The 25,510-nt window shown below is 38.2% G+C and overlaps 3 protein-coding genes across 4 annotated transcripts in view; all 3 read left to right on the top strand.

Moving 5' to 3' along the window:
• Positions 1 to 25,510, top strand: part of LOC103506302 (head-specific guanylate cyclase) — a 164,946-nt gene that overhangs the window by 110,783 nt on the left and 28,653 nt on the right. Inside the window, exon 6 of the mRNA XM_017442885.2 lies at positions 23,120 to 23,325. Coding sequence (XP_017298374.2) covers positions 23,166 to 23,325 — 160 coding nt within the window. The 5' untranslated portion in view covers positions 23,120 to 23,165. The remainder of the gene's footprint in view (positions 1 to 23,119; positions 23,326 to 25,510) is intronic.
• On the top strand, positions 64 to 10,993 carry LOC103506313 (7SK snRNA methylphosphate capping enzyme). Of its 2 annotated transcripts, XM_026821382.1 has the most exons (6): positions 64 to 85; positions 2,107 to 2,442; positions 4,328 to 4,555; positions 7,576 to 8,007; positions 9,989 to 10,181; positions 10,610 to 10,993. In XM_026821382.1, the coding sequence occupies exons 2-6, from the start codon at positions 2,135 to 2,137 to the stop codon at positions 10,976 to 10,978; spliced, it is 1,530 nt and encodes a 509-aa protein (XP_026677183.1). In that variant the 5' UTR covers positions 64 to 85; positions 2,107 to 2,134; the 3' UTR covers positions 10,979 to 10,993. The 2 variants fall into 2 exon arrangements, with proteins under 2 accessions (XP_026677183.1, XP_008468923.1); XM_008470701.3 differs by lacking the exon at positions 64 to 85 and having other exon boundaries at positions 2,098 to 2,442.
• LOC103506152 (glycerol-3-phosphate phosphatase) lies at positions 16,554 to 20,061 on the top strand. Its single transcript, XM_008470539.3, has 2 exons — positions 16,554 to 16,739; positions 18,571 to 20,061. The coding sequence occupies exon 2, from the start codon at positions 18,595 to 18,597 to the stop codon at positions 19,522 to 19,524; it is 930 nt and encodes a 309-aa protein (XP_008468761.1). The 5' UTR covers positions 16,554 to 16,739; positions 18,571 to 18,594; the 3' UTR covers positions 19,525 to 20,061.

Here is a 25,510-nt window from a genome sequence, read left to right as displayed (position 1 = left end):
TGATCCCCCCCAGCACACATTTCGGTGAGAAGCACGTGAAAAAAAAAAAAAAAACACAAATACCTAGTATCCAATAATAAAAATGGTAAGAATAATCTTAACAACATTAATACCAAGTCCCTCCTTTGCAATCAATTTCCATATTTCAATTATCTTTTTACACCGATAATGCCGCCACTGGTCGCTACTTGATTAAAGTAGCCACTCAATTGTCCTCACGGGGCTGAGTGCATCCCAACTCCTAGCACAGAGCCGAAAAAAACCTCGGCCCACTGGGAATTGAACCCAGGCCTCCTGTGTCCAAGCCTAGTGTGATACCCACTCGGCCATGGAGGTTGCTCATAGATGTATTTAAATTTTGATTTAAAAAACTACAAATTATTTATAAAGTTGAAAGATTAATCAGTTTTGATTTCTTCCCCTATTCCTTTTTGGAATCTGGGTTCTACCATGTAGCAAAGAAAAACTTGCATCCTCTGTTTTGAAGTATCCCAAAAAGTGATCACTTAACCAGTAACCACTCCAAATTGGGTTCCTCAAATCTATAAAGGGTCTTGAAATCCCTAGGGTTGGGAGAAACACATGTTAAATAAACATTTTCTTGATGTAATCAATGCACCATTTCTAAGGTTGCTATCAACCAACTGAATTTTTTGGGGCATCTGATGAAAATAATTAGTATTTGCTTCATTTTATTCATACTTGTTATGAGCAAATGCTTATAGATCATGAGTACATACTCATCATTAAAGTTTGAGTATAAGTATGTGCTCAACATTATTCACATATTAAGGAGCATTTGCTTGAAAAAGTGAATTATAAGGTTGTGCTCACGTTTTATTCATACGGCCCAATGTTGGGACCATAACATATTCTTTTCTACAGTCAGCTCCCATGGCATAGTGGTCACTGCGTTTGCCTTGCACTTGGGAGACCTGGGTTTGATTCCCGGCATCCAATCTTCAGCTCCCATGGCGTAGTGGTCACTGCGCTCGCCTTGCACGCGGGAGACCCGGGTTCGATTCCCGGGGGAATGGCGTCAGCTCCCATGGCGTAGTGGTCACTGCACTCGCCTTGCACGCGGGAGACCCGGGTTCGATTCCCGGCGGGGCCAAGAAATTTGTATCATGCAAATGATTGATTCCGTGACTGACTGTTGCGGGGCCCACTCAGCCTCGTGAGGAAAATGAGTAGCATAGCAACTGGTGCCAGCATGGTAGGTAAACATTGAATTTTAGGATTATTGAGATATGTATTGTGTGTTGGGAAAATCCTACAATGCTGCAGTGAGCACCAAAGTTGTGACATATAAGAACACAAAGAAACTGCATTTTTTTTTTTTTTTTTTTTTTTACACATTTCGATGGGGTTTAATTGTGTCCTTTTTAAAAAAGGTATGGAAACTTACACCAGTATGTATTTATGAACAAGTCTTCAGATCAACTTTTTTGTGAGAATTTTCCTAGTCAAAATCTTGTTATTTTCCGTTGATTGATGGGAGAATGGCCCTTCATGATCATTGTACTTTTACCCCCCCAGGACTTCTCTTCTGTGAGGGGTACTTACAAGTCACAGGTACCTATACACCCAACCATACCCCACAAGCCTTTCAAGCATTGAAAGGTGAAATTTAAAGTTGCATCAACGAGATACAGCCTGATTTTCCTCGAATTTGTCATCCCAAAAATTCTTTGTCACAAAATGGACAACAAATGTACCATTAAAGTTGAGGATTTTATTTGTCTGATTTTATTGTTCCATACGAAATTTCAGATGTTTAGGTACCCTCTTAAATCATCTTTAAACATGTGGTCCGAAACACTTGGTCAATGAAACACTTGGTCAACCTCTGGAGTCTTTGGGTAAACAATTGGTTTACAAACCTTGCGAGTCAACAGAGGATGTTAGAAAACCGGCCCTAAGAATCTTAGGGAAGTTAGAAGTCCATTTTTTTCAAACAGGGAACCATGCTTTATTAAAACAATCAAATCTTTGCGTTCTTATTGGGGACAGACCCTTTATCATTGAAAGAGGTTAGTAGTAACCCTTTATGTTGGAAATTTATTTCATTTTTTGGGTTTTTTTTTTTTTTTTTTTTTTTTACAGGTTCAGTAAGTAGCAGAAAATTGTGATCATGTCTTCTTGCATGAAGGAAGAAGCTGGGAGGGAAAAGTTTGATGATAATAAGAATAGTAAAGTTAACTCTAAAAAACCAGTTGTAGAAGAAAAAGACAAGCAAAGTAACAACAAAAAAAATGTCAGCAAATCATACCACAACAAACACAACAGGAAGAGAAGTCAGGTGATGCTAGGAAGTAAATGTCACAAGAGGCGGAGAATTGATTATTCAAGACGTTTTATTCCACCCACCAAATTCTTACTTGGTGGCAATATCCATGATCCATTGAATCTGAATAGTCTACAAGATGAAGAAATTAATAGGTAAGAAAAAAGGGTAATGGTTTATTATTACTTAGACTAGTAGTTCTGTGAACTATAGACCTCACTCAGACTCTTTTGCCTAAGCTGAGACAACTGTATGCATGATGTAATTCACATTGTATTGAAATAGAAAAAAATCTGGTGTGAACATTATACGACTTTCTATTACATTTGCAGAATATATATTGAAAAAAAAAATGTGAAAATCTTGTCTTGAGCCACCTACGGCGCGGCGTCGGCGGCAGATTTGGTGGAAAATTTACTCCCTGTGTAATCAGGAATCATATACTTAAAGTACCTATCAAAAAATGGATTTTTTTTAACAAAGCATCATTGACTATGGTTGATATCTGGATGAGTGACTGTCCAATTTTTACCAAATTGTTACAGTCGCGTTCTTGAACCATACCAGGATAGCATACCAAATAACCAAATTTCAGTGCTCTCCGACGAACAGTTTTTGAGATATTTTGTTTACCACCTTTTCCCATTGAAACCTGTATAGTACGTACGTACATAAGTACAGACCATACCATAGACTAATGTCTTTTGGAATCAGGGGACCCAAAACGGATATTTCCACCCATATCCCTACCACATCATTTTCCACACGCCAAGAAAGGCCGAGAATGGCCTATCTCAGCCCAGTACATAAACACAAATTCAGATTGTACAAGTTGCGGAAAAAAAATCAAAAATTCGAATTTCCCGCCAACTTTACACGCAAAAAGTCCGACGATGTCCTACGATGGCCCTGTTCATAACCACGGCCTGAGGGTAAAGCAGAGCTTTTTCACAACCTTTGTGGATATAACAACATTCGAAATGAGGAAAGTCTTCAATAGTACAATGAAACATAAGTTCAACCAGACCTTATACACCAAAACCAGTCCACCGTCCGTTAGGTTTGTAAAGCTACCGTACATCAGAAGCCTGGAAAATAGATTAAAACCCACTCTTATGAAATATAACTGCATCCCAGCCTTTAGCAGCCCAACATTAAGATCTCTATTTTCAAGGAAAGACATTATACCACCAGATGAGCTCAGTGGAGTATACAGTATACAGCCTACGTTGCGAGTGCGGATGCATATATGTGGGAATGATGAGACATATTCTAAAAACTCGCCTTAGCGAACACTTTGCCGCGGCGTGTAACAATAAACCCGAAAAGTCAAATTTCGCGCAACACATTCTTGAAACCGGTCACACCTAGACCTAGAGTGATGAAATTTGGTATGCTATCCCGGTATGGTCCAAGGACGCGACTGTAACAATTTGGTAAAAATCGGACAGTCATAGGAAGTCGTGTGATGTGCACACCAGATTTTTTAACAATAGATTTTTATACCTGGCCCTGGTTGGTTACGTTTGTAAGTAACGTCCCAGGAAGTAGTGTGCATATCCCTTGTAGTGCACATGAAAACAACAGGCATCCCTGCGGGCCATAAGGTGGCAGCCCCACCAGCAGGATTGGTTATCAGTAGGCCAATAACCCGCCATACCTTAAACCATAATATTAGCAAAACAATTACCATGCCTCAGAACAATAGAGTAATCAGCACAGGACAGAAGTGTGTGGAGAAGCATGGTGGCTGAAGCCAAGGACCCCCGCAGTCTGTGATGGCTATGTAGTAAGAGAGATTTATACCTGGGGTTTAGATCTTTTGAAAAAGGGTCATAAATGCAATGATTCACCTATTGGCGGTCCTTCAAGTACAGGCCAAAATGGACCCCATTCAGTGTAGGGACTCCAAATTTCAAGGATTGACGTGTATCCAGGCAATTGCGAATTATAGCAACATATTATTGTTAAATATGTACATAATGGACGAATCTAGTTTTTCTGCATATTAAATGTGGTTCCTTGTTGATAATTTCACAGGGCTATGAATGCTGTCACTCCCAAGTCCTCTCCACTGCCAACTCCCCAGCACAGGAAGGGTGAAATTGAAGTGATCATCCCTCCTAATATTTGTGATCCACTAAATTTAGCTCAGTGTGATGACGAGAACACAGCAGATTATGAAGCACAATTCATCTTGCCTCTGAAGAAAATGAAGAGGCCCAAGAAGAAAAGGAAAAAGTCAAGTTGTGCCATGGAGGAAACTCAGTAAGTTAAAACAACCAGGACATAAATTTATAAATAAATAATAAATGCCGTTTCTTTGTGTTATTATATCACAACTTTGGTGCTCACTGCAGCCAATGCAGGCAATATCGCAATTCGCGAAAAATTTCGCTAAGTCCGCGAATCGGATGCCAACTTTGGTTTTTTAAATGAGAACCCCCCATTTTTCATTTCATATCCTTTTTCTACTTTCAATTTAAAGTAAAATCGACTACTCACTCGATTTTTTGCGGTCCTTGGAATTCGGAAAGAGGGAATCAAAATGCCTCAAAGCTACAATTCCGACCAATCAAATCAGACTGTTTTTTTTTTTACTCCCAAATCATATGGTTTTATTATTATTACAATTTGGTCCAATATTTCGCTGTTTGCGATTGCGCGGTGTTCGCGAAATCGCGAATCCTAGATATTTCTCAAAGGTACGTGTGTGATCGAATCATGCTATTGTTTATTTCTAAATCTTATGGTGATATTACTTTTTCAAAGCACTTCTTTTTGGGCGGTTCGCGGTGTTCGTAAAATCCGTGAACCATCAAAGAGGAAATCAAAAAGCAGATTTTCAAAAAAGTGCATAAAGATTTTGATTATATATTGTTGTATTTTATTTAACATTTAACCCAAGAACCGAAAATTCGAGAGTGGGCGTAAAAATCTCGTAGTGGGGATAATCAGCTGATATCAAAGATTGGCAGCACTGGCGCTGTCTAGTAGAGAAGATGGGAAGCTCTTGAAAAAAATTCAGCTGTTCGCATATTTAAATAATTTTTGTTGTTGGCGGGATTTTTTTTCTAAAAAAAGCTTTTTTTTTTTTTTTTTTTTTTTTTTTTTTTTTTTTATTGATTGGTTTGGCACTAAGCCTCGACCATACAGCCAGAGTGGATGTGTTTTTTAAAAATTACTATTTAATATAGTTTTTCATCTTATATAATTATATCACTTTTAACGAAAAAATGGAATTAGTACCGAGTGCTAACTTCATGTTCCTTTCATTCTTCCCACAGGTGGCCCGGACGAACATTAAGCACTATGTAACTTGTAAGAACTCCCCACTTGATGATCACGAGGGAAGAGAGGAGTGTGAGAAACTTACCCCCGTCAGTACTTTCCCTGGTCCTTTCCCCACGGAACAAGAAGAGCGGGGCGAGTTCAAAAAACCGTATGCAAACATCAGCAACGTCGTGCTCTCAAAATCGGACGACAAGAAAGATAAGGAAGGAATAGATGAAGCCCCAGTGAATCCGGATGTATTCTTTCCGATCTCGATGCCCATTGTGTACGGAGGTATTGATGTTCCTGGCATACCTTCAAAGTTGAGCAATCAGTTTCCTCACAACGTGTCCTTTGTACAGGTAAATAATAGTCACGTTTAATTCAAGTTAATTTTATTGGGAAGAGGAACTTTTTGGTGTATGGCGGTAGCGCTCCGCCCCGCCCCGCTAAGTCAAGAAAGTTGGACAGCGCTACTAGAGATACATAAATAAAATTATAGATAATAAATACTACTATTATTATTACTACTAGTAGTTCTGCGAACTGTAGACTTCACTCAAACTCTTTTGCCAGGCTGTATGTATGAATGGTGTATAGATATAGGAAAGAAAGAGGACAGAGAACAGGTTTTATACTTACAATCCCTCAAAAGATTTAAAAAATGGTTGACCTTTTTTAAAATAATAGATTTACCAAGAAATGGGATCTTTTGACGAAATTATTTTTGTAGAAAGAACACAAGAGTATACAAGGGTCATAAATGCGGCAATTTATCTGTTGACTTGATCAAAAGTTTGGACCTGTGACACTAAAGTGAAATTTGGTACACAAGGAATATGTGTTCCAAATTTCATCATAATCGGACCAGGCAATCGAGAGTTATAGCGGAACAATCAAGCAAACATCTAAACCGTATGCAAAACAGCACGAGTTAAAACGTAGACCGTCAATTACTAGTACCTATAGAGAATCTTACGTAATAAAAAGGACAGAATCTTACGTAATACATTTACATTTATTTTGGGTGTTCTTGTTCTTATACACTTACAATATATCTAACTGTTTAGTCGGTATGGCTGAAAACCGCCAAAACCCGCTAAAAAGCAATCAAAATACCTCCAACCGCAGCACCTATCTCAACCAAACGTTTTGTGTTGCATCCTTGTCACATTTGTGAACAACATACCAAATTTCAAGTCTCTAACTCATACCGTTCCCGAGATATTGTTAAATTACACCGAAAACCGCCAAAAAGCGGTAAAATGCCGCCAACCGTTGCACTGATCTTAACCAAAAGTTTCGTATTGTGAGAATTTTCCTAGTCAAAATCTTGTTATTTTCCGTTTTGATGAGGAGAAATGGCCTTCATGATCATGTACTTTTACCCCCCCCCCAGACTTCTTTCTGTGAGGGTATCTAAAGTCACAGGTACCTATACACCAACATACCCACAAGCTTTCAAGCATTGAAAGGTGAAATTTAAAGTTGCATCAACGAGATACAGCCTGATTTCCTCGAATTTGTCATCAAAAATTTTGTCAAAATGGAACAAATGTACCATTAAAGTTGAGGATTTTATTTGTCTGATTATTGTTCCATACGAAATTTCAGAATGTTTAGGTACCTCTTAAATCATCTTTAAAATGTGTCAGAAACACTTGGTCAATGAAACACTTGGTCAACTCTGGAGTTTGGGTAAACAATTGGTTTACAAACTTGCGAGTCAACAGAGGATGTTAGAAACCGGCCCTAAGATCTTAGGGATGTTAGAAGTCCATTTTTTTCCACAGGGAACCATGCTTTATTAAACAATCAAATCTTGCGTTCTTATTGCGACACCCTTTATCATTGAAAGTGTTAACGTAAACCTAAAAGTGGTTAACGCCCCTCACGTCATAAACACACTTCCATGTGAGGGGAGGTAGTGACCTTGAATGAACCGCGCTGAAGTTAGCGGTTAAATGTTAAATAAAATCCACCATATGTTTGTTATTTGAATTATCTTGTTCCAGTTTAAATGAAGCTTCAAAAACTGAACCTGTGGACTCTGATTGTCATGTAAAATCAGCATTAGATATCACTGAGACAGAAATCTCAATTCCAATAGCAATAGAAAGTCTTCCTCCTGTACCTACCATTGAGCCTGCTATTCCTGATGAGGGAGCTCAAACCTTAATGTCTGCTGAGGTTAGCACAGCCCCACCTCAAACTCACACACCAAAGAAAGTCACCAAGAAAGAGAGTCTCAATCATAGTTTGGAATTAAAGCTTCAAAACAGACGATTCGACGTAAAAGATAAAATTGTGAGCCCTGTTGTGCCCCAACCAACACACCGAGTGATCAATAGTCGATTCAGACAGCTCACACCAGAAATTGCCAAAGGTCAGAAGACGCCCAACTTTAGGGAGAAGAATTGTAAATTCCAGTATGGCAATTATCACAAGTAAGTCCCCCCCCCCAACCCCCCACAAAAACACAAATGTGGGATATACATACAGGGTAAACACGAAAAACTTTACCAAAATTGTAGATTCCCGAGAGCATTTCCAAAAAAAAAAAAAATATTCTCTAACTTTTTTTCCCATCTCGCTTAGTTTCCGATATATTCGCCATTTTGTTTTTTCTTTAAAGTACACCACCTTCCTTTAAGAAACCGATCAGAACTTTTTACCAATTAAACATAGAGGCAACCCATCTTCTTAGAGACTTAGAGTTGATGATTTGTTCAGACGACTAAAGCGGGTGAAACCGCGTGAACTTATCTGAGTGGTACCATGTTTGGCAACCACCTGACAGCCGTGTCTGTTTATGTTCTGTACGTAAGTAAAGTACAATTTAACTTAGTAATTTAGGTCATATGTACATTACTCATTTGATTTAAGTATCTAGATTGTAATAATAAAGAAGTCCAACTAACAAATTATTGGAAAAAAAAAATAAATAAATAAACATAGAGAAAAATGGTTTTCACCACTAAAATCTACACAAAATTTTCATTAAATTAAGTAAGATTTAAAATAGTTAAATTGTCTTTTTGGTACCTTTTGGTAAGTTTTTATTTAGAAATTTCCCTGGTCAGCATTTTCTTTTAATTTTTCAAGAGGCAATTTAACCAGTCCACCATGATCTTTATGTAGGTACGTGTTTTTCGGAAGAAAATGGTTCGTGGTTCGTAGCTTGGTTAAATATTAACATAATGGGACGGTATTGTTATTTTTAGAAAGCTGAGACTTCAGGGATATTATTCCTGCTGCATGCCGGTCAAATTGGCACTTGAAATTTTAAATGAAAACGCTGATCAGGGAAATTTCGAAATCTAGGCGCACGGTAGTGCGCCAAGCCAAGTTCCGGCCTGAGCACGTCAGTGTGTATATTACACGAAACATTTCGACGCATTTTTACCCCTATCATAGCTCCGTCAATTTTCAATGTAATGTCACGAAATTTGGACCATATGTTAACCAGTTAACCTATACTTCCTTATTATGCCTGCGAAATTCCAGTTCTAGCTTTACCGGAAGGGGTAGAAAAACGGTTTGAAAATCGCTTATTTTACGACTGACTCACTGATTCACTCATCAAAATTATGAAGCACTTCCCGATGTCATGGAAACTTAAAATTTGGCAGGATGGTAGGTCTTGATGAGTAAGTAAAAGGAAAAATCTGAAAACAACAACTCACGGAAAATTTTCAAAAGCTCGCAAATACAGTCGAACCTGTCTAAGTGGGAATCCAGGGGACCGACAATTTTTTCCCACTTATCCAGGTTTCCCAGTTAAAAAAGTGACCTACTTAGAGAGGTTGCCATGAAGGGGTCACGATTTTTTCCTAGTTATCCAGGTTTCCTACTGAGACAGGTTCGACTGTAGCTAGGACTGTAGCTAGGTAATATGTGTAAATACACACTTAGAAAAAAGGAGTGAGATCCCCCACAAAAACAAACACAAATGTGAAAAAAAGGCCAAGTTCCTGTCCAAAAATGTCGGCTCTTAAAAGTGGTGAGATCAGAAAATTAAGGCCAAGTCTGCATTCCCAATCATTTCATATTAATAATAGATACCGTATTTAGGTATTAATTTGAGAAGGAAAAACATTGCCAAGTTGAAATTGAGAGAAGGTTGAAGGAATTGAGATCCAGCATTTTCAGCAGACACGAAAAATTGGGAATGCAGACTTGGTCTTAATTTTCTGATCTCACCACTTTTAAGGGCCGACATTTTTGGACAGGAACTTGGCCTTTTTTTCACATTTGTATTTTTGTGGGTAAAAACTTACCAAAAATATAATTTCACTACACACTGTACATGTACATCCCATTTACTTATCTACATGTTCATGTTTATTTCTCAACTGACAATATCCTGTTTGAAATTTTCAAAGATTACTTTATTCTACTTCACATATTTTCTTGTTCATGTTACAGATATTATGGTTATAGAAATTTTCACCAAGAGGTAGATCCTAGGATTAAGATTCTTAACAAATACAAGCATGTGTTTCACAAAAAAGATGTTCTGGACATTGGCTGCAATATAGGTCACATTACGTTGACCGTAGCTCGAGATTTCAATGCTAACAGTATCGTTGGATTAGACATAGACAAACATTTGATCAAGGTAAGAAATCATACTTTGAACTTTGTTCAGCTTCTTGTTTTTCTTTTATAGTTATGAATGAATTTTTGCATCGAAATATTACAACATTCTTGTGCGAAAACTCTCGAGTGGCTGATGTACGAATTTACACCTTGGAGGGAGGGAGAGAGAGAGAAACAAACAAAACAAAGTTTTTAAAATAATTTCGATATCCACGGAAGATCCGAGAAAAAAAAAAATAAATAAACTGCATTTTTTTTTTTTTTTTTTTTTTTTTTTTTTTATTGATTGGTTTGGCACTAAGCCTCGACCATACAGCCAGAGTGGATGTGTTTTTTAAAAATTACTATTTAATATAGTTTTTCATCTTATATAATTATATCACTTTTAACGAAAAAATGGAATTAGTACCGAGTGCTAACTTCATGTTCCTTTCATTCTTCCCACAGGTGGCCCGGACGAACATTAAGCACTATGTAACTTGTAAGAACTCCCCACTTGATGATCACGAGGGAAGAGAGGAGTGTGAGAAACTTACCCCCGTCAGTACTTTCCCTGGTCCTTTCCCCACGGAACAAGAAGAGCGGGGCGAGTTCAAAAAACCGTATGCAAACATCAGCAACGTCGTGCTCTCAAAATCGGACGACAAGAAAGATAAGGAAGGAATAGATGAAGCCCCAGTGAATCCGGATGTATTCTTTCCGATCTCGATGCCCATTGTGTACGGAGGTATTGATGTTCCTGGCATACCTTCAAAGTTGAGCAATCAGTTTCCTCACAACGTGTCCTTTGTACAGGTAAATAATAGTCACGTTTAATTCAAGTTAATTTTATTGGGAAGAGGAACTTTTTGGTGTATGGCGGTAGCGCTCCGCCCCGCCCCGCTAAGTCAAGAAAGTTGGACAGCGCTACTAGAGATACATAAATAAAATTATAGATAATAAATACTACTATTATTATTACTACTAGTAGTTCTGCGAACTGTAGACTTCACTCAAACTCTTTTGCCAGGCTGTATGTATGAATGGTGTATAGATATAGGAAAGAAAGAGGACAGAGAACAGGTTTTATACTTACAATCCCTCAAAAGATTTAAAAAATGGTTGACCTTTTTTAAAATAATAGATTTACCAAGAAATGGGATCTTTTGACGAAATTATTTTTGTAGAAAGAACACAAGAGTATACAAGGGTCATAAATGCGGCAATTTATCTGTTGACTTGATCAAAAGTTTGGACCTGTGACACTAAAGTGAAATTTGGTACACAAGGAATATGTGTTCCAAATTTCATCATAATCGGACCAGGCAATCGAGAGTTATAGCGGAACAATCAAGCAAACATCTAAACCGTATGCAAAACAGCACGAGTTAAAACGTAGACCGTCAATTACTAGTACCTATAGAGAATCTTACGTAATAAAAAGGACAGAATCTTACGTAATACATTTACATTTATTTTGGGTGTTCTTGTTCTTATACACTTACAATATATCTAACTGTTTAGTCGGTATGGCTGAAAACCGCCAAAACCCGCTAAAAAGCAATCAAAATACCTCCAACCGCAGCACCTATCTCAACCAAACGTTTTGTGTTGCATCCTTGTCACATTTGTGAACAACATACCAAATTTCAAGTCTCTAACTCATACCGTTCCCGAGATATTGTTAAATTACACCGAAAACCGCCAAAAAGCGGTAAAATGCCGCCAACCGTTGCACTGATCTTAACCAAAAGTTTCGTATCGCATCCTTGTCACATTTGACAGCTACATACTACATACCAAATTTCAAGTCTCTAGCTCTTACCGTTCTCGAGATATTTTGTTTACAGACACACACACGGACCAATAGCTGAAACTTTGGATTTAGGCTCTAGGGACCTCAAAACGTGTTTTGGCATTAAAAACTGACCATCGAAAATTTGACCCGATTACATTACTTTCCTTCCTATAGGATTAGGAAAGTAAAAAACAATATCTAAATTTACCAAGAATTTGGGTCTTCATTTTTAGTCCGTCCTTCCTTTATTATTACAATAGTAATAAAAAGGTATAAGGGACGGACTATTGTATTCGCCTCGGTGTCGTCTGTCGGTCGGTCTGTCCCCATAGAAGGACTTATCCAAACCTAGTCGACCTATATATCAAATTAAAGGTCTTTTTACCAGGAACACGAAAATGGTGGTGCCAAAAAACCAAAAAAACTGGTTTTTGGGGGATTTTTTTCACATTTTCTCACACACAAATGTCGGCCTATAAAAGTGGTGAGATCAGAAAATTAAGGCCAAGTCTGCATTCCCAGTTTTTCGTGTCTGCTGAAAATGCTGAATCAATTCCTTCAACCTTCTCTCAATTTCAACTTGGCTATGCAACTTCTGCTCATTTTTCGATTTTCCATTTTTTGATTTTCCATCAAGCCTATAATATCCTGCCAAATTTCTGCGACATCGGAAAATGATTCATAATTTTGATGAGTTAATTTTTCTACCCCTTCCGTTAAAGCTAGAACTTCGCAATTTCGCAGGCATAAATAATTAGCAAGTATAGCTTAACATATGGTCTAAATTTCATGACAATATATGGAAAATTGACGGAGTTATGATAGGGATAAAAAAGAGGCGAAATGCTTCATGTAATATATATAACACGCTGCATGCTGAGGCCGGAATATAGCCTGGCAGTGCGCCTAGATAGCACACTTGGATTAATTAAGTTAGGAGGAATTGGGGGTGTGGGTTGTTGAGAGAGCTTTGGTATTGATCTCTGAAGGGTGTGGTCACTGAAAACCCCTCTGTCTGTATCAACCCGCCCCATTGAAGGTTTGCGGGGGGGGGGGAGGAACGACCGAAGAACTCGGAATAAAAATGCTTCGGCCCACTTTCGTTGGGGGGGGGGGGGGGGAGGAACGACCGAAGAACTCGGAATAAAAATGCTTCGGCCCACTTTCATAATGCTCTGAATATTCACTACGTTATTCATTTCACACAACAGTCAGTGGGTCTCTGTCATTAAGTCATAACTTTTATATATATGTATGTGACAAGTTTTTAATCTGTATCCTAACATGGACCAGTGGCGTAATAAGGATTAGGAGTGGGTGAACACTCACACCACAAGTCTATCAGCGTAACACGCTTTTTTTTTCTCCTTTTTAGGAGGTTTGCTAAAGATAAGACGTTCTCAGAACTTTAACTTTAGCCACAGATCCCTCGAATTTTGCAGAGAGCTTCGATAATTTTTGACGATGTAGATACCGTTCGGCCGTTATTTTGGGTCATTTCTTTAAAAAGCTCAAAACGAGTTCTCTTTTCTCAGGACTTTAAATTTCGGCCAAAGTAACTCAAAGTTAACACAAGGATTAGATAAATTATGGAGATCAATAATATCCCTGGGCCCTGTTTCCAGAACGTACGGCCCGGTTGTTATTCCGGACCAAAGTTTTGCTATTTAGGGCTATTCTGGGAAAAAGCTCAAAAGGAAAGGAAGGAAGAAGGAACTGTATCAACAGAGCCGGCTCTCATCGTTCCGAATTCAAAGAGAGAAGGAGGACAGGTTAGGAGAAAGCCAGCCTTTCCAAGAACTAACATCTGACTGTGGTGAAGTTCGCCTCAGGCGAGCCTTTAACAAATCTATCGCTTGCAATGCAGGCGTGCTAACATAGGCTAGCGATGTCGGTGAGAATTAGGTTCTGGGCACACATATAAAACAGTAAAAATGAGAACTCCCTACTTGTGATACATCATATCAAAGGCATTAAAAAATGTTATACCTAATTTATTGCAAGTTTGACCTTGATCTGACATTCTGGCCTCTTCAATTTTTCATTTTTAGTCTGTCCTTCCTTTATTATTACAATAGTAATAAAAAGGTAGGTATAAGGGACGTAGGGTTGCCAACTTTTTTTTCGGCATATACGGTACAAACTAGCAAAATGGTGAAAAAATACGGATTTCCCGATTTTTACCCGGAACAAAGGCATGCACCTCCCCCCCTCCCCAAACAAAAAAAAACTATTTTGCATCAAATAAAAAAAAAGAACAAATACCAATGAAGTAATTCGAAATAAAAACATCCTTGTACCTATCCTTGGGTAAAACTGCTTTACCCAAGGATAGGTACTAAATTACAAATAATCCGTTTTTGAATCCGTGTTACTAAAAGTCACATGCTAAAAGGCTGAAAAAATACCTACTTGACTCGCTGGTTTTTGTGTTTTTCGTACGTAACTATACTTATCTTTTTAAACTTTTTTTGTATTTTTTTCTGTTTATTAGTCAGTTCCCGTATTTTCCATAGATTTGGAAAAAAACCGGAACAAAGGTGTGTTCCGGCGGAACATTTGATTTTTGACAAAAATACGGATTGTTCCGGGAAATAACGTACGGTTGGCAACCCTAGTAATAACCTACTATAGATGACCTAGGTATAAGGTTCATTAGAAGTTCTAGGCATATGAACATTTAATATAATTGAGGAGCTGGGTGCAAAAAAGGCAATAAATGAAAATCATCAAACTGAGATATTGAACTTTAAAGTTTTCAATTTTTCATCTAAATCCTTGAAAAGTATGTTTACAAAAAACGCTGTAACTCATCGAAAAAAAAGTTATCTCTGCAGTTCAAACGCTGGAAGATAGAGCGCACCACGTTCTATTCAAAAAACCGTTTTACGCAAAAAGGGCAAAAAATCCATATTTCCCTTTTTGCACCCAGCTCCTCAATTTAGATTTTTATTGCAAAGGTTTATGTTAGAATCATAGGTTTTTAATTAGTTTAGTTATATCTACTAGGCCAGCCACTCGCTATGAGGTAGACCTGTCAGGTACACCTGATGAGCACACAAACTATCAGGTACACCTGATGAGCACACAAACTATCAGGTAGACCTGATCAGGTGTACCTGATTGTGATTGGCTGGCCTTACAGTCTTTTCCTTTGGACAAATTCTACCTTGTTATATCAAACCTGACGCGAGTTTGATGAGTCAGAATTAGGAGGAAGAGGACGGAGAGATAAACTTAGATGGAGAAGATAATACGGAAGTGTCACGAGTCAGTACTGCATTTGGGGGATTTACCACATAGCTGGGGAAGATTTTTCTCCTAAAGGGTTACTCATGAACTCACTAGCACAGAGAGGAACTTCAGGGTTTCAAATAACAATATAACTTTTATTCAGAATAATATAACTTGAAATGTCTTCTATGAAAATCCTTTACAACTGTACAACAATGTCTTTCTTGTAGGTATTCAAAACTAGGTATATACTTCTTACTGTAACTTCTCTTCTAGTTTTACATCTAGGCGCACGGCAGTGCGCCAGGGCAAGTTCCGGCCTCAGCACGCCAGTGTGTGTATTACACAAAGCATTTCGAGCCATTTTTACCCCCGTCATAACTCCTTACGAAATTTGAACCATATGTTAAGCTATACTTGCTTATTATGCCTGCGAAATTCCGAAGTTCTAGCTTTAAAGAAAGGGGTAGAAAAGGGGCCTAGAAAATATTGTCTCAAAAACGTCCAAAACGGTCCCTAAATCCCCTAAAATGTCGCTCAAAGGTCGCAAAAAAATAACATTGAAGCAGCCATGGTTTACGACCTCGCATGAACTGACGTCATGACGAAAAAATGGCTGCCCGCGAAAATTTTGTGCGTTTCAAAATTCGAAAACTCCAAACGAAGATTTCTCCTCTTAGGAAGCCTCATGATCTAAAAACATGATGTAAACAAGATGGCGCCAACATGGGTTGCGTTATGGGGATCAGGATTCGATGCGAAATCTCCCTAATAAAAAATATAAGGCATTCGTTTTCGAATGTGTCAGAACACTGTAAAGGCTCGTGCGATATGGAGAGCGAAAAACTTATTGAAGAAATGTTAAATTAAACAAAAATTGAGTGGGTGAAACAAAAATTGAACGTTTGGGTTGGCCCTTTAAACTTTGGTGGTGTAGACTAACTAGAGCTTGGATTTTTGCATATTTCGACGAAATTGGCCAGGACTAACTAAATGGGGCTCAACCAAATGACAATTTTTTTCGAGATAGAGTCCTATTCCGATGTAAAAGTACCCAAAAAGTGCATTGGCGCACTCAAAAACATCCAAAACGGTCCCTAAATCCCCTAAAATGTCGCTAAAAGGTCGCGTTTTGACACTAAAAACTGACCATCGAAAATTTGACCCGATTACATTACTTTCCTTCCTATAGGATAAGGAAAGTAAAAATGATATTTCTCATAAATTTTTCCTATTTACATCTTGATCTGAAATTGTTTAATTGTACTAAATTAAGTTCAATTGTTGCCCATGAATTTTTTATGCACCTTGGTGGACACAACATTTTTTGTCTGTAAATTCTGAGTTTGAGGTGGTTCATTGTTTTCCCCCTATCCCCCAGGGATAGAGAATGTTATAGGTAGTTGAAGCCAAAGGCTGTGTTTGTCTGTGATCCAAGCTTTGTTTGTCAAAGTAAGCACTCTGCAGACATTGAAAAACAAAGGGTAGAATAGGGTCTGTCATCTCATCATTAATGCGTCTCAGAGGAAATTTTCTGCAGGCTTCAGTTCTGAAACTCATTTTTCTGTAAGTTTAATAGGAAAAAAAAAAGTAATCACTTAAGGAAAGGTTGTGAATTTTCTAGAAAAACAAAATGGTGGATATATCTCTGAAACTAAGTGAGATCAGAAAAAAAGTTATAGAATCTATTTTGTTGAAAATGACCTCAGGAATCTTAAATGAGAACTCCCTACTTGTGTGCCCCCCCCCCCCCTGGGGCCGACCCTGAAAAAGTCCCTCAATAAGAAACTAGAGGTAAATATAGGTTCGTATACAAAATTTCACGTTTTTAAATTCATCGGTTCAAAAATTAATGTGGGGGGGACTTTATGAATGCATTGTTTATTATGTACCTAGTAATAGGGAGCGCGAAGCGCGACCCTATGCTCAACACCATGAGGCCCCGGGAGCGCGCAGCGCGACCCTAAACAAGGGAGCGCCAAGCGCGACCGCATGCACAACCGTGCGAAGCCCCGGGAGCGCGCAGCGCGACCGTAAACAAGGGAGCACCAAGCGCGACCGCATGCACAACCGTGCGAAGCCCCGGAAGCGCGCAGCACGACCGTAAACAAGGGAGCACCAAGCACGACCGCATGCACAACCGTGCGAAGCCCCGGGAGCGCGCAGCACGACCGTAAACAAGGGAGCGCGAACCGCGACCGTATGCACAACTGTAAAGAAGGGAGCGCGAAGCGCGACCCTATGCTCATACCCGCGAAGCCTCGGGAGCGCGCAGCGCGACCATATGAACAAAAAATTCGCGGATGGACGGACCCAGCTTGTTCCATGTTCATTTGCCTAAAGAAGAAGCACCAAAATTGGGAAATTTATTTTGAATGGTGATTTGTGCTTCAAATAGACCACACCACCCTAATGATTCTTATTGAAATGAAATGCAGACCCAAAAATGAAATTAGAAAGATCCACTTTATCCCTGGAAGCCGTCAGGACCAATATTTCAAATTTAATTTTGGTCTGCATGTGCCTGTGTGTCACATTTTAAAAAGTTGGGATATATCTTCATAGCTTCATACAAAATAGTTTTCCTTCCAATGTTTTCTCTTGTTACAATGATATTTTTAAACTACACTTGAGAGCAATAAATTCGGGACAAAAGTATTCCTGAAGTTTTTGATTTTTCTAATTTTTCCCAAAGACAAATTTGACTCAAGAGGTATCAAAAGAAAGGTAATTTTGTCGACTTTAAAAAACTGTGCTTAGTTTTGAAAAAACTCAAGTCGTTAAAGAAAGAAAAAGAAACATGCAAGACAAGTTTAAAACTTCATATTTATGCAATTTAATGTTAAGGAGCTGAAACAAGGGCTCTCAGACGAGTGGGAGGCCATCCCCCAAGAAAAAGGAAAGAACCTCACCCTGTTCATGAGGAACCGAATGTAGGCTGTCATAAAAGCTTGAGGAGGGAACATATGTACTAAATGCCACCTCTTGTGTGAAAAAAGTTAATCATGCACTAATAAGTAAACCGATTTTCTTTGTGTTTGAACGTTAAACCTTTGTTTTGAACTTGTCTTGCATTTTTATTTTTTAACAACTCAAGTTTTTTTTCAAAACTGTGCTTTTTTTTAATTTAGCAAAACTACCTTTCTTTTGATACCTCCTAAGAATCAAATTTGTCTTTGGGAAAAATTAGAAAAACTTCAGGAACTTCAGCAATATTTTTGCCACAAATTTATTGCTCTCAAGTGTATAGTAATTTAGTAATATTACTTTCGGTGGGTTAGGGACGTTAAAGTATTATAATCAGAGCATGCCATTTGTCTGTCAAAACATTACAGTGGGTTATAAAAAGAAATACATAGATGAGATGTTAATTGACACTTAGTTTTTCTTTTGACAGGTGGCCACCTCTCAAACCACTGTCATGAAACTGATAAACTTGTCAGAGCTGTCTGGGGACAAACAGAAAGATTTTCTAAATTCATTTGATACTGTTCTTACGGACTGTGATGGTGTGCTCTGGTTGGAAAATGAATTGATATCAGGGGCAGACCAAGTCATGAACTCTCTCAAATCTCTTGGGAAAAAAATATTCTATGTGACCAATAATAGTACTAAAACTCGAGAGCAGCTCATTGTTAAGCTAAAACACTTGGGCTTCAATGCAGAGCCTAATGAAATAATAGGGACAGCATATTTAGCTGCTCAGTACTTGAAAAAACATCTGGATCCCAAAAAGAAGGCCTACATTGTAGGCTCATCAGGCATTGCTGATGAGTTGAACCTTGCTGGAATTGAGAATTTTGGTGTTGGTCCTGATGTCATGATTCCTGGCAGAGATCTTAAGACTGATCACGAAAAATTAAATTTGGATCCTCATGTAGGAGCTGTTGTTGTGGGATTTGACTCTCATATCAGTTTTCCAAAACTTATGAAAGCAGCTTGCTATTTAACAAATCCCAATACATTGTTTGTGGCAACCAATACAGATGAGAGTTTTCCTATGGGACCACACGTTACAGTTCCTGGTACAGGATCAATGGTTGCTGCAGTGAAGACAGGAGCTCAGAGAGAACCTGTTGTCATAGGAAAACCAAGCAAGCTAATAGGATCTTATTTAATTGAAAAGTACAACTTGAATCCTGAGAGAACTTTGATGATTGGTGACAGAGGCAACACAGACATCAGACTAGGCTATAACAATGGATTTCAGACTCTTCTTGTACTTACTGGTGACACAACAATGGAGAAAGCCATTGCCTGGAGTAAAAGTGAAGATGAGGAGTATAAATCCAGAGTAGCAGACTACTATCTTTCATCCTTGGGAGATATGTTGCCTTTTCTCAGCTCCTAAGCATACCATTAACGAAACGAGACATTTTGTTTGTTTATTTACTTATTCACAACAATATACGGGCAATACTAACTAATACATACATATAAATTTGTGCCCTAACTAAAACCTACATTGGGTCTACTAGGGATGACTAAAGTATTTTTTCGTTTCTGAGAATTCATATTTTATTGGGACTTCAAGTATAAAAATAATGTAAGTAATGGGTCTTTTCACTTATTTTACTGATGTTCACAGTTGCCCCCATCAATCTGAATGCACGCATCGATTCTTCTTTCGAATAAAACCCATTAATAATGATACTAAGAAAGGCTTGTTCGAGTTAATTATTCGTAAGATTCCATGTCAAAACAATTTTTTGTGTTGTCAAAATTGTACCACGTGATGGAAAAATGGCGCTCAAAGTCAACGGTTTTTCGCGTTTATCTCGGAAGAATCAAATCAAAAAAGTTCAAACTATTTTTTCTATGTTGGTTTCATCTTTGACTTCAACAATATAGGGTTCCATTTAACAAATCAAAGTTGATCTTGAGAGGACACGTGGTAAAATTCCAGAGGTCACCATTAATATCTTCCAATAAGTTAGGACACTCAGCGAAAACACTAATTTTCCATCTTCATTCGTTTTCGAGATATTTGAATGTATCGTTTATTTTTGGACACCCTGTATATATATTACTTTCTATTTTTTTTATCCGAATCCCGTGAATCCGAGGGATCCACTCGGGGACTTGATTCGTTTGGTTCGCAGTGACTTGATTCGTTTGGTTCGCAGTGGTAGAAGATAAGGATTCCCTAAAGAGAGAAGTAAAAAAAAAACCTCTTTGTAAGAAAAGTGAAAGGGAATCCAAAGAATCCAGATACTTGAATCCATCAAATCCGGATTTGTTGGAGGATTCTCTTGAAAAAAATCCCTTATTTTTTACAGGACTAGCCGAAATCCGTCGCTTCGGTCCGGATTTCTGCTAGTAAATCTTTAAGGCATGGCCGTTCATATCACTCATCCATTTAGTGGTCTTGCTCGGCGTAGCTTAACAAAAACGAACCGAAAAATAGCCTATAAACTTCACGAGAGTGCAAGCAATAAGTTCACAAAGTTTCATAGCAATCGGATGAGCGGTTTGGCCAGGCATAAAGTTCGAAAACACACACACACACACACACACATTCATTTTTATATATAAGACTAGCTGTTTTGCCCGTGCTTCGCGCCACGGTTTAGAATATTTTAGTAAGAAAAAAATTCTCCGTCAGTAGGAAACTTTCGCGGGGTTGTGCATGTGGTCGCGCTGCGCGCTCCCGGGGCTTTGCAATTTGTGCATGAGGTCGCGCTTCGCGCTGTACATCCATCTACACTTCAGAGCCCGTGTTAGCCGCAACTGTCGAATAGATTTGATTTGAACTGACCATCTGGGGAGGAGAGAGAACCATTTATTTAATGACAAATAAAGCAGCTGCCAGCCTATGACTGGTTGCACATCACAGCCAAAACCATCATTTTATTAAAAATCATATCAAAAGTCAGAGGAGCATGGAATCTACCCTGTCAACACTGCCAATATCAATACTGCCACGATTTTTTTTTTTCTGGACGACACACGATGTCCTCGTAGGCAATGTAATTTAAATGAGAGTGTTCCCACTACACGATTTTTTTCCGAACGACAATTGGGAACGGTCCTTTAGGAACCGCTTCGCGCTCCCTTGGCTTCGCCCCTGAAAACTAATATCGTCCCTGAGTCTTGTTAAACGTAGTTTCATTAAAAATCATATCAAAAGTCAGAGGAGCATGGAATCTACCCTGTCAACACTGCCAATATCAATACTGCCACGATTTTTTTTTCTGGGCGACACACGATGTCCTTGTTTTGCTGGCCTCAAAGTGTGTTCCCCGGGTATTTCTTATGGGGGGACTAAAAAACGTCAATATCTCGGGAACGGTTGGGAATTTTAGAGGTCTGATAATTTTTTGGGGTGGATACGACAATTTTACTAGGGGTCTTCGTTTACACTTTTTCGATATCTATCATAGTTTTCTCTAAACAATTCGGACAGACAAAATCATTACATGAAAGTAAAATCAAAAAATCAAATCAAGAATGATAATAAACTGAATATTAAACAAATTAGGTAGGTACATAGGTAAGTACTGATTTTCTCTAATCACGATCTTATAAACTACGGGCTAAAAAATTCCCGGAGGGACGGACCCAGCTTGTTCATTATGAATAGGACTTGCCGTCTGGCTACTACATACATTGAATATGAGTAATCTAAATACAAAGAAAGTAAGAGTAATATCAAATTATGCAAGATGTAGTTCTTAAAGGAGCATAGTTACACTTATTAACACACATCCGCAGTAAGGATAAAGTCTGATGTCGTCTGCAGTAAAGAAATAAGAAGTGTTTTTAAAAACACCGTTAACTTCAGTGTTTATTAGGAACACTGTATCCAACTAAACGTTTGTAGCAAAGATCTCGACCGTTGTAAGCACTTTTATATTCTTGTTCATATTGAAACTGACTTTTTTCCAAGCACTCATGACAGTTATTAAATTTCTAAACATAATCTTGTGTACAGTATGGCGCGGGGTTTTGAAATTGTTTGTATAGGTAGGGATTAAGCGGGTAGGTATACTATACGGTTCCTACATAATATACCTCCCACGAGTATTCAAGTTATTTAGGGAGGCTATATTATAAGCTTCGTCTTGCATGTCAGACCTTTGTGTCAAATAAAATTAATAAAATATCGTCTGTAGCCAACCTTAATGGAAGGGTTTCATTAGATCAGATATCTGAAGACGATACGCGTTCAAATCAAACTCTGTAGGCTCAATTGCATGTGATTACATTGCTGTATGTTCACATGATAACACAGCTATAGCTAGGGATATAAAAGGATACATAATATAACCATGCATAGCATCATGTGTACCATATTACCATAATATTTTCATAAGAACGTTATTATACCAGTAATAGGTACATTATTACAAGACATTATACTCCCTACAAAGGAAGCCTACATTTTATTCTAGGGAAATAATTTATGAACCCAGCGGGGGTTGCACATTGAGTTTTTCTTTCATTAAAACAGGAATAATAATATTTATTTATTCTTACGTTATAAAACACTTCTTGTTTAAACTTTGCAAAACTTAGCGAGAAAAACAATAAGTACGTTAAACAAAAGAAGAAGGAACCCCTCAGAGAAAGTTTTGAATGCTTCTCTGAGAAAATTGCCCCTTGAACACATCATCATAGAGAAAAAGGTCGGGTTACAACTACTAGTAGTACATTTAAATAAAATGAACTTTCTCAAATGACTGCAACATCTTTCTAGTTTCTACAAGGGCAATGTAGGGCAGGATAAGATAAAGAAATTTTAGGGTGGGTTTGAGACCAGAATCCCTTAAGTGAACTTGAAATGGACGCAACAAGTTGGCACAATTTTCAGAATTTTCGTGAAATTACACATCTTTTCCTAAAATTACTAAATAAAAATCATAGAGTAAAAAAGGTAATCTCACTTCTTTCGGTCACTGGTACCTTTCAAGTTCTTCAAGCAGAAATCTCCCTGTCGGTTTCAGATACACCATCGACATTTCCTCCCCTGAAATCGACACTAGACGAAGCATGTCCAATCCCTCTTCCCAGTCGGTTCTGGATCTCAAAATCGGCGTGGCCAGCTTCTGCAAGGCATTTCCTTGGCATTTCATCGTGGACCGGAAGCTAGAGCTGGTACAACTTGGAGCTGGCTACATGCGGCTCTTTGGACGATGTCTCAAGCATTTGGGTGAGTATAAGTAGTGCTTTATTTAGACTTAGAACAAGTTGTTCCATTATACTAACAGATTAATAGAGCAGCTCTTTATTGATATAATTTTGTTCTACATATAGTTTTGTTTTGGGTTTGCGGTGGTAAGGCTCTTAAGCTGTGTCCACACATACTACACATAGTCGACGCCGTCGATGGACCGTCAATGGGCGAAGTGAAGAGGTGAATCTATGTTGTCGAGATGTCGAGGCAGTGTACGGTTTCAGCCGATGTCAATCGACGGAGTCGACCAGCTTCAGAGCCTCAATACCCCGTTATATAAATTATCTTACAACTTTCAAGTAGGTAGGCTAATGTTCAATTGCCCGATTCGTCAGGGATGAAAAAACTTCAACTTTTGCTGAAAATGGAACCGTGTAACCGTAGTTCCGTAGTACCAATAATAAGCTACAGATGAGGCTCTAGATAAGTAAGTTTCTCGATTTTTTGTGAGTTTCTACCTTTTTATGTACCTCCATCTATCCATACAACGCAACGCTATGATTGAAGGAAAATGAAAAGTGCCTTGAAAAAATTCTGCGTTGGAGAGAAAAATTCTTCCATTGAATAGGTTACCTATTATAGGTATATTCTAAATAGGTTCTTTCTTTGCCTGGAATGTGTCAGAAGAGAAATAATTTAGACTTTTAAATGTGTTTTTTTATCACTCAATCTGGAAGTGGGTAGATGCGTTTTTTGATTGATTTTATTCTAAAGAGATTCTGAGTGGGAGTGGAAAGAGAGGAAAAACTGGGGCGAAATTCCTTTATTTTGTTTAAGAGTTTGGGTGTGAAGAATAAATTGAAACAGACCGTAAATAAGAAGGTAGGTTTCTGTTTCCTTTTTCAGGAGTAGAAAATAAATTAGACATAATTTAAATACCGTGTATTTTTACATATTAGTAGACCACAAGTGAGTGTAAAAGGTAGCAGATTATTAATTTCATTGGGTGAAGAAGACAGGTTAATTTCAGTCGAGTTGAGCTGAGAAGATGGGATAATTTTATTCAAGTTGAGAAAAGATAGGTAATTAGCCTTGTTGAGTCAGGACAGGGTCCTTGGTCATTAATAAACTGTCACAGATTAGAAGCACACCTGGCACTCTAATGTAGGAACGGTGAAAATATTGGAGTGCGGTTTGAATAAAGACAGAACTGAGGATAAAGGAAGAGATAAGAGGAAAGGAGGAGAAGGGAAGGATGAGGTGTTTGAATTATACGTCTCCAGAGACATATTATACACTACCTTTTCCTGTCTATCCCACAGTCCTACTCACACTCTCATTTATATTACATCTTGCTCTCTCTCTCCCTCATCAAGGAGACAAGCTGACGTGGAGATATTTAAATTTTACCCATGTCTAACTTTGCTCTCTGCTGGGCAAACCCGAAAGTCCGACCTTCTCAAAATAAGATACCGATGTCAAAAGACAAAGTTCTTGTGTCTTATCAAGCTCTTCCAGATTTGAACCCTTTCCTTTTTCAGGCCCAGTTTTATTTTTGCTCTACCTTTCGGGACACTTTCTGTAAAGTTCTCTCTCCCCTTTCCCTCTCTCCCTCCCCTCCCTCTCTTTCGCTATGTGGCTAGATATGACTTTTTTTAAGCTACCAAATCCATTAGTCCCCCCTCACTTCTGTGAATGAATTCCAAATCCCGGGTTATTGGAGTAAGGATTGTGCAGTCTAAACACCAGTTTGCTTCGCTTCTCATATTTTCCAATATTGTAATTGAGGCAGTATCAAAATAATGGCTCCCCAATTGCTTCCAATTCGTGTTCCAAAGTTATTATTGTCGACTGAATGGATATTAGGGACGTTTAGAATACAGTACGGAATACAATATTTTGAAACATGTAAATGAGCACAAAGGCAGGTACATGATTGTTTGTGTTACCCATCCATAGTTATGTACTTATGTTCATTTTTCATGGTAATCTTTATACACTGTCCCAAAAATAACCATCTGGAAAGGTCCCTGACACATTTTCCATCTAGGAATTTATGTAAATGATTCGGAATATATCAAACACTTTTGTATGGTGTTGGTGTATCTTGGAACTTGACTTTTGAGAGCAAAAAAAAAAGTTCAACGTTTTCAAAATATTTGTGTCCTTCCACGCCAAATTTTAGGTAGTATCTAAATGGAGACACTTTTTCTGCTCTCAG

Source organism: Diaphorina citri, unplaced genomic scaffold (genome assembly GCF_000475195.1).
Source record: "Diaphorina citri unplaced genomic scaffold, Diaci psyllid genome assembly version 1.1 scaffold11, whole genome shotgun sequence".
NCBI lineage: Eukaryota > Metazoa > Arthropoda > Insecta > Hemiptera > Psyllidae > Diaphorina > Diaphorina citri.
Note: the sequence above shows the minus strand (reverse complement) of the source record. Positions and strands in the feature narration are given on the sequence as shown.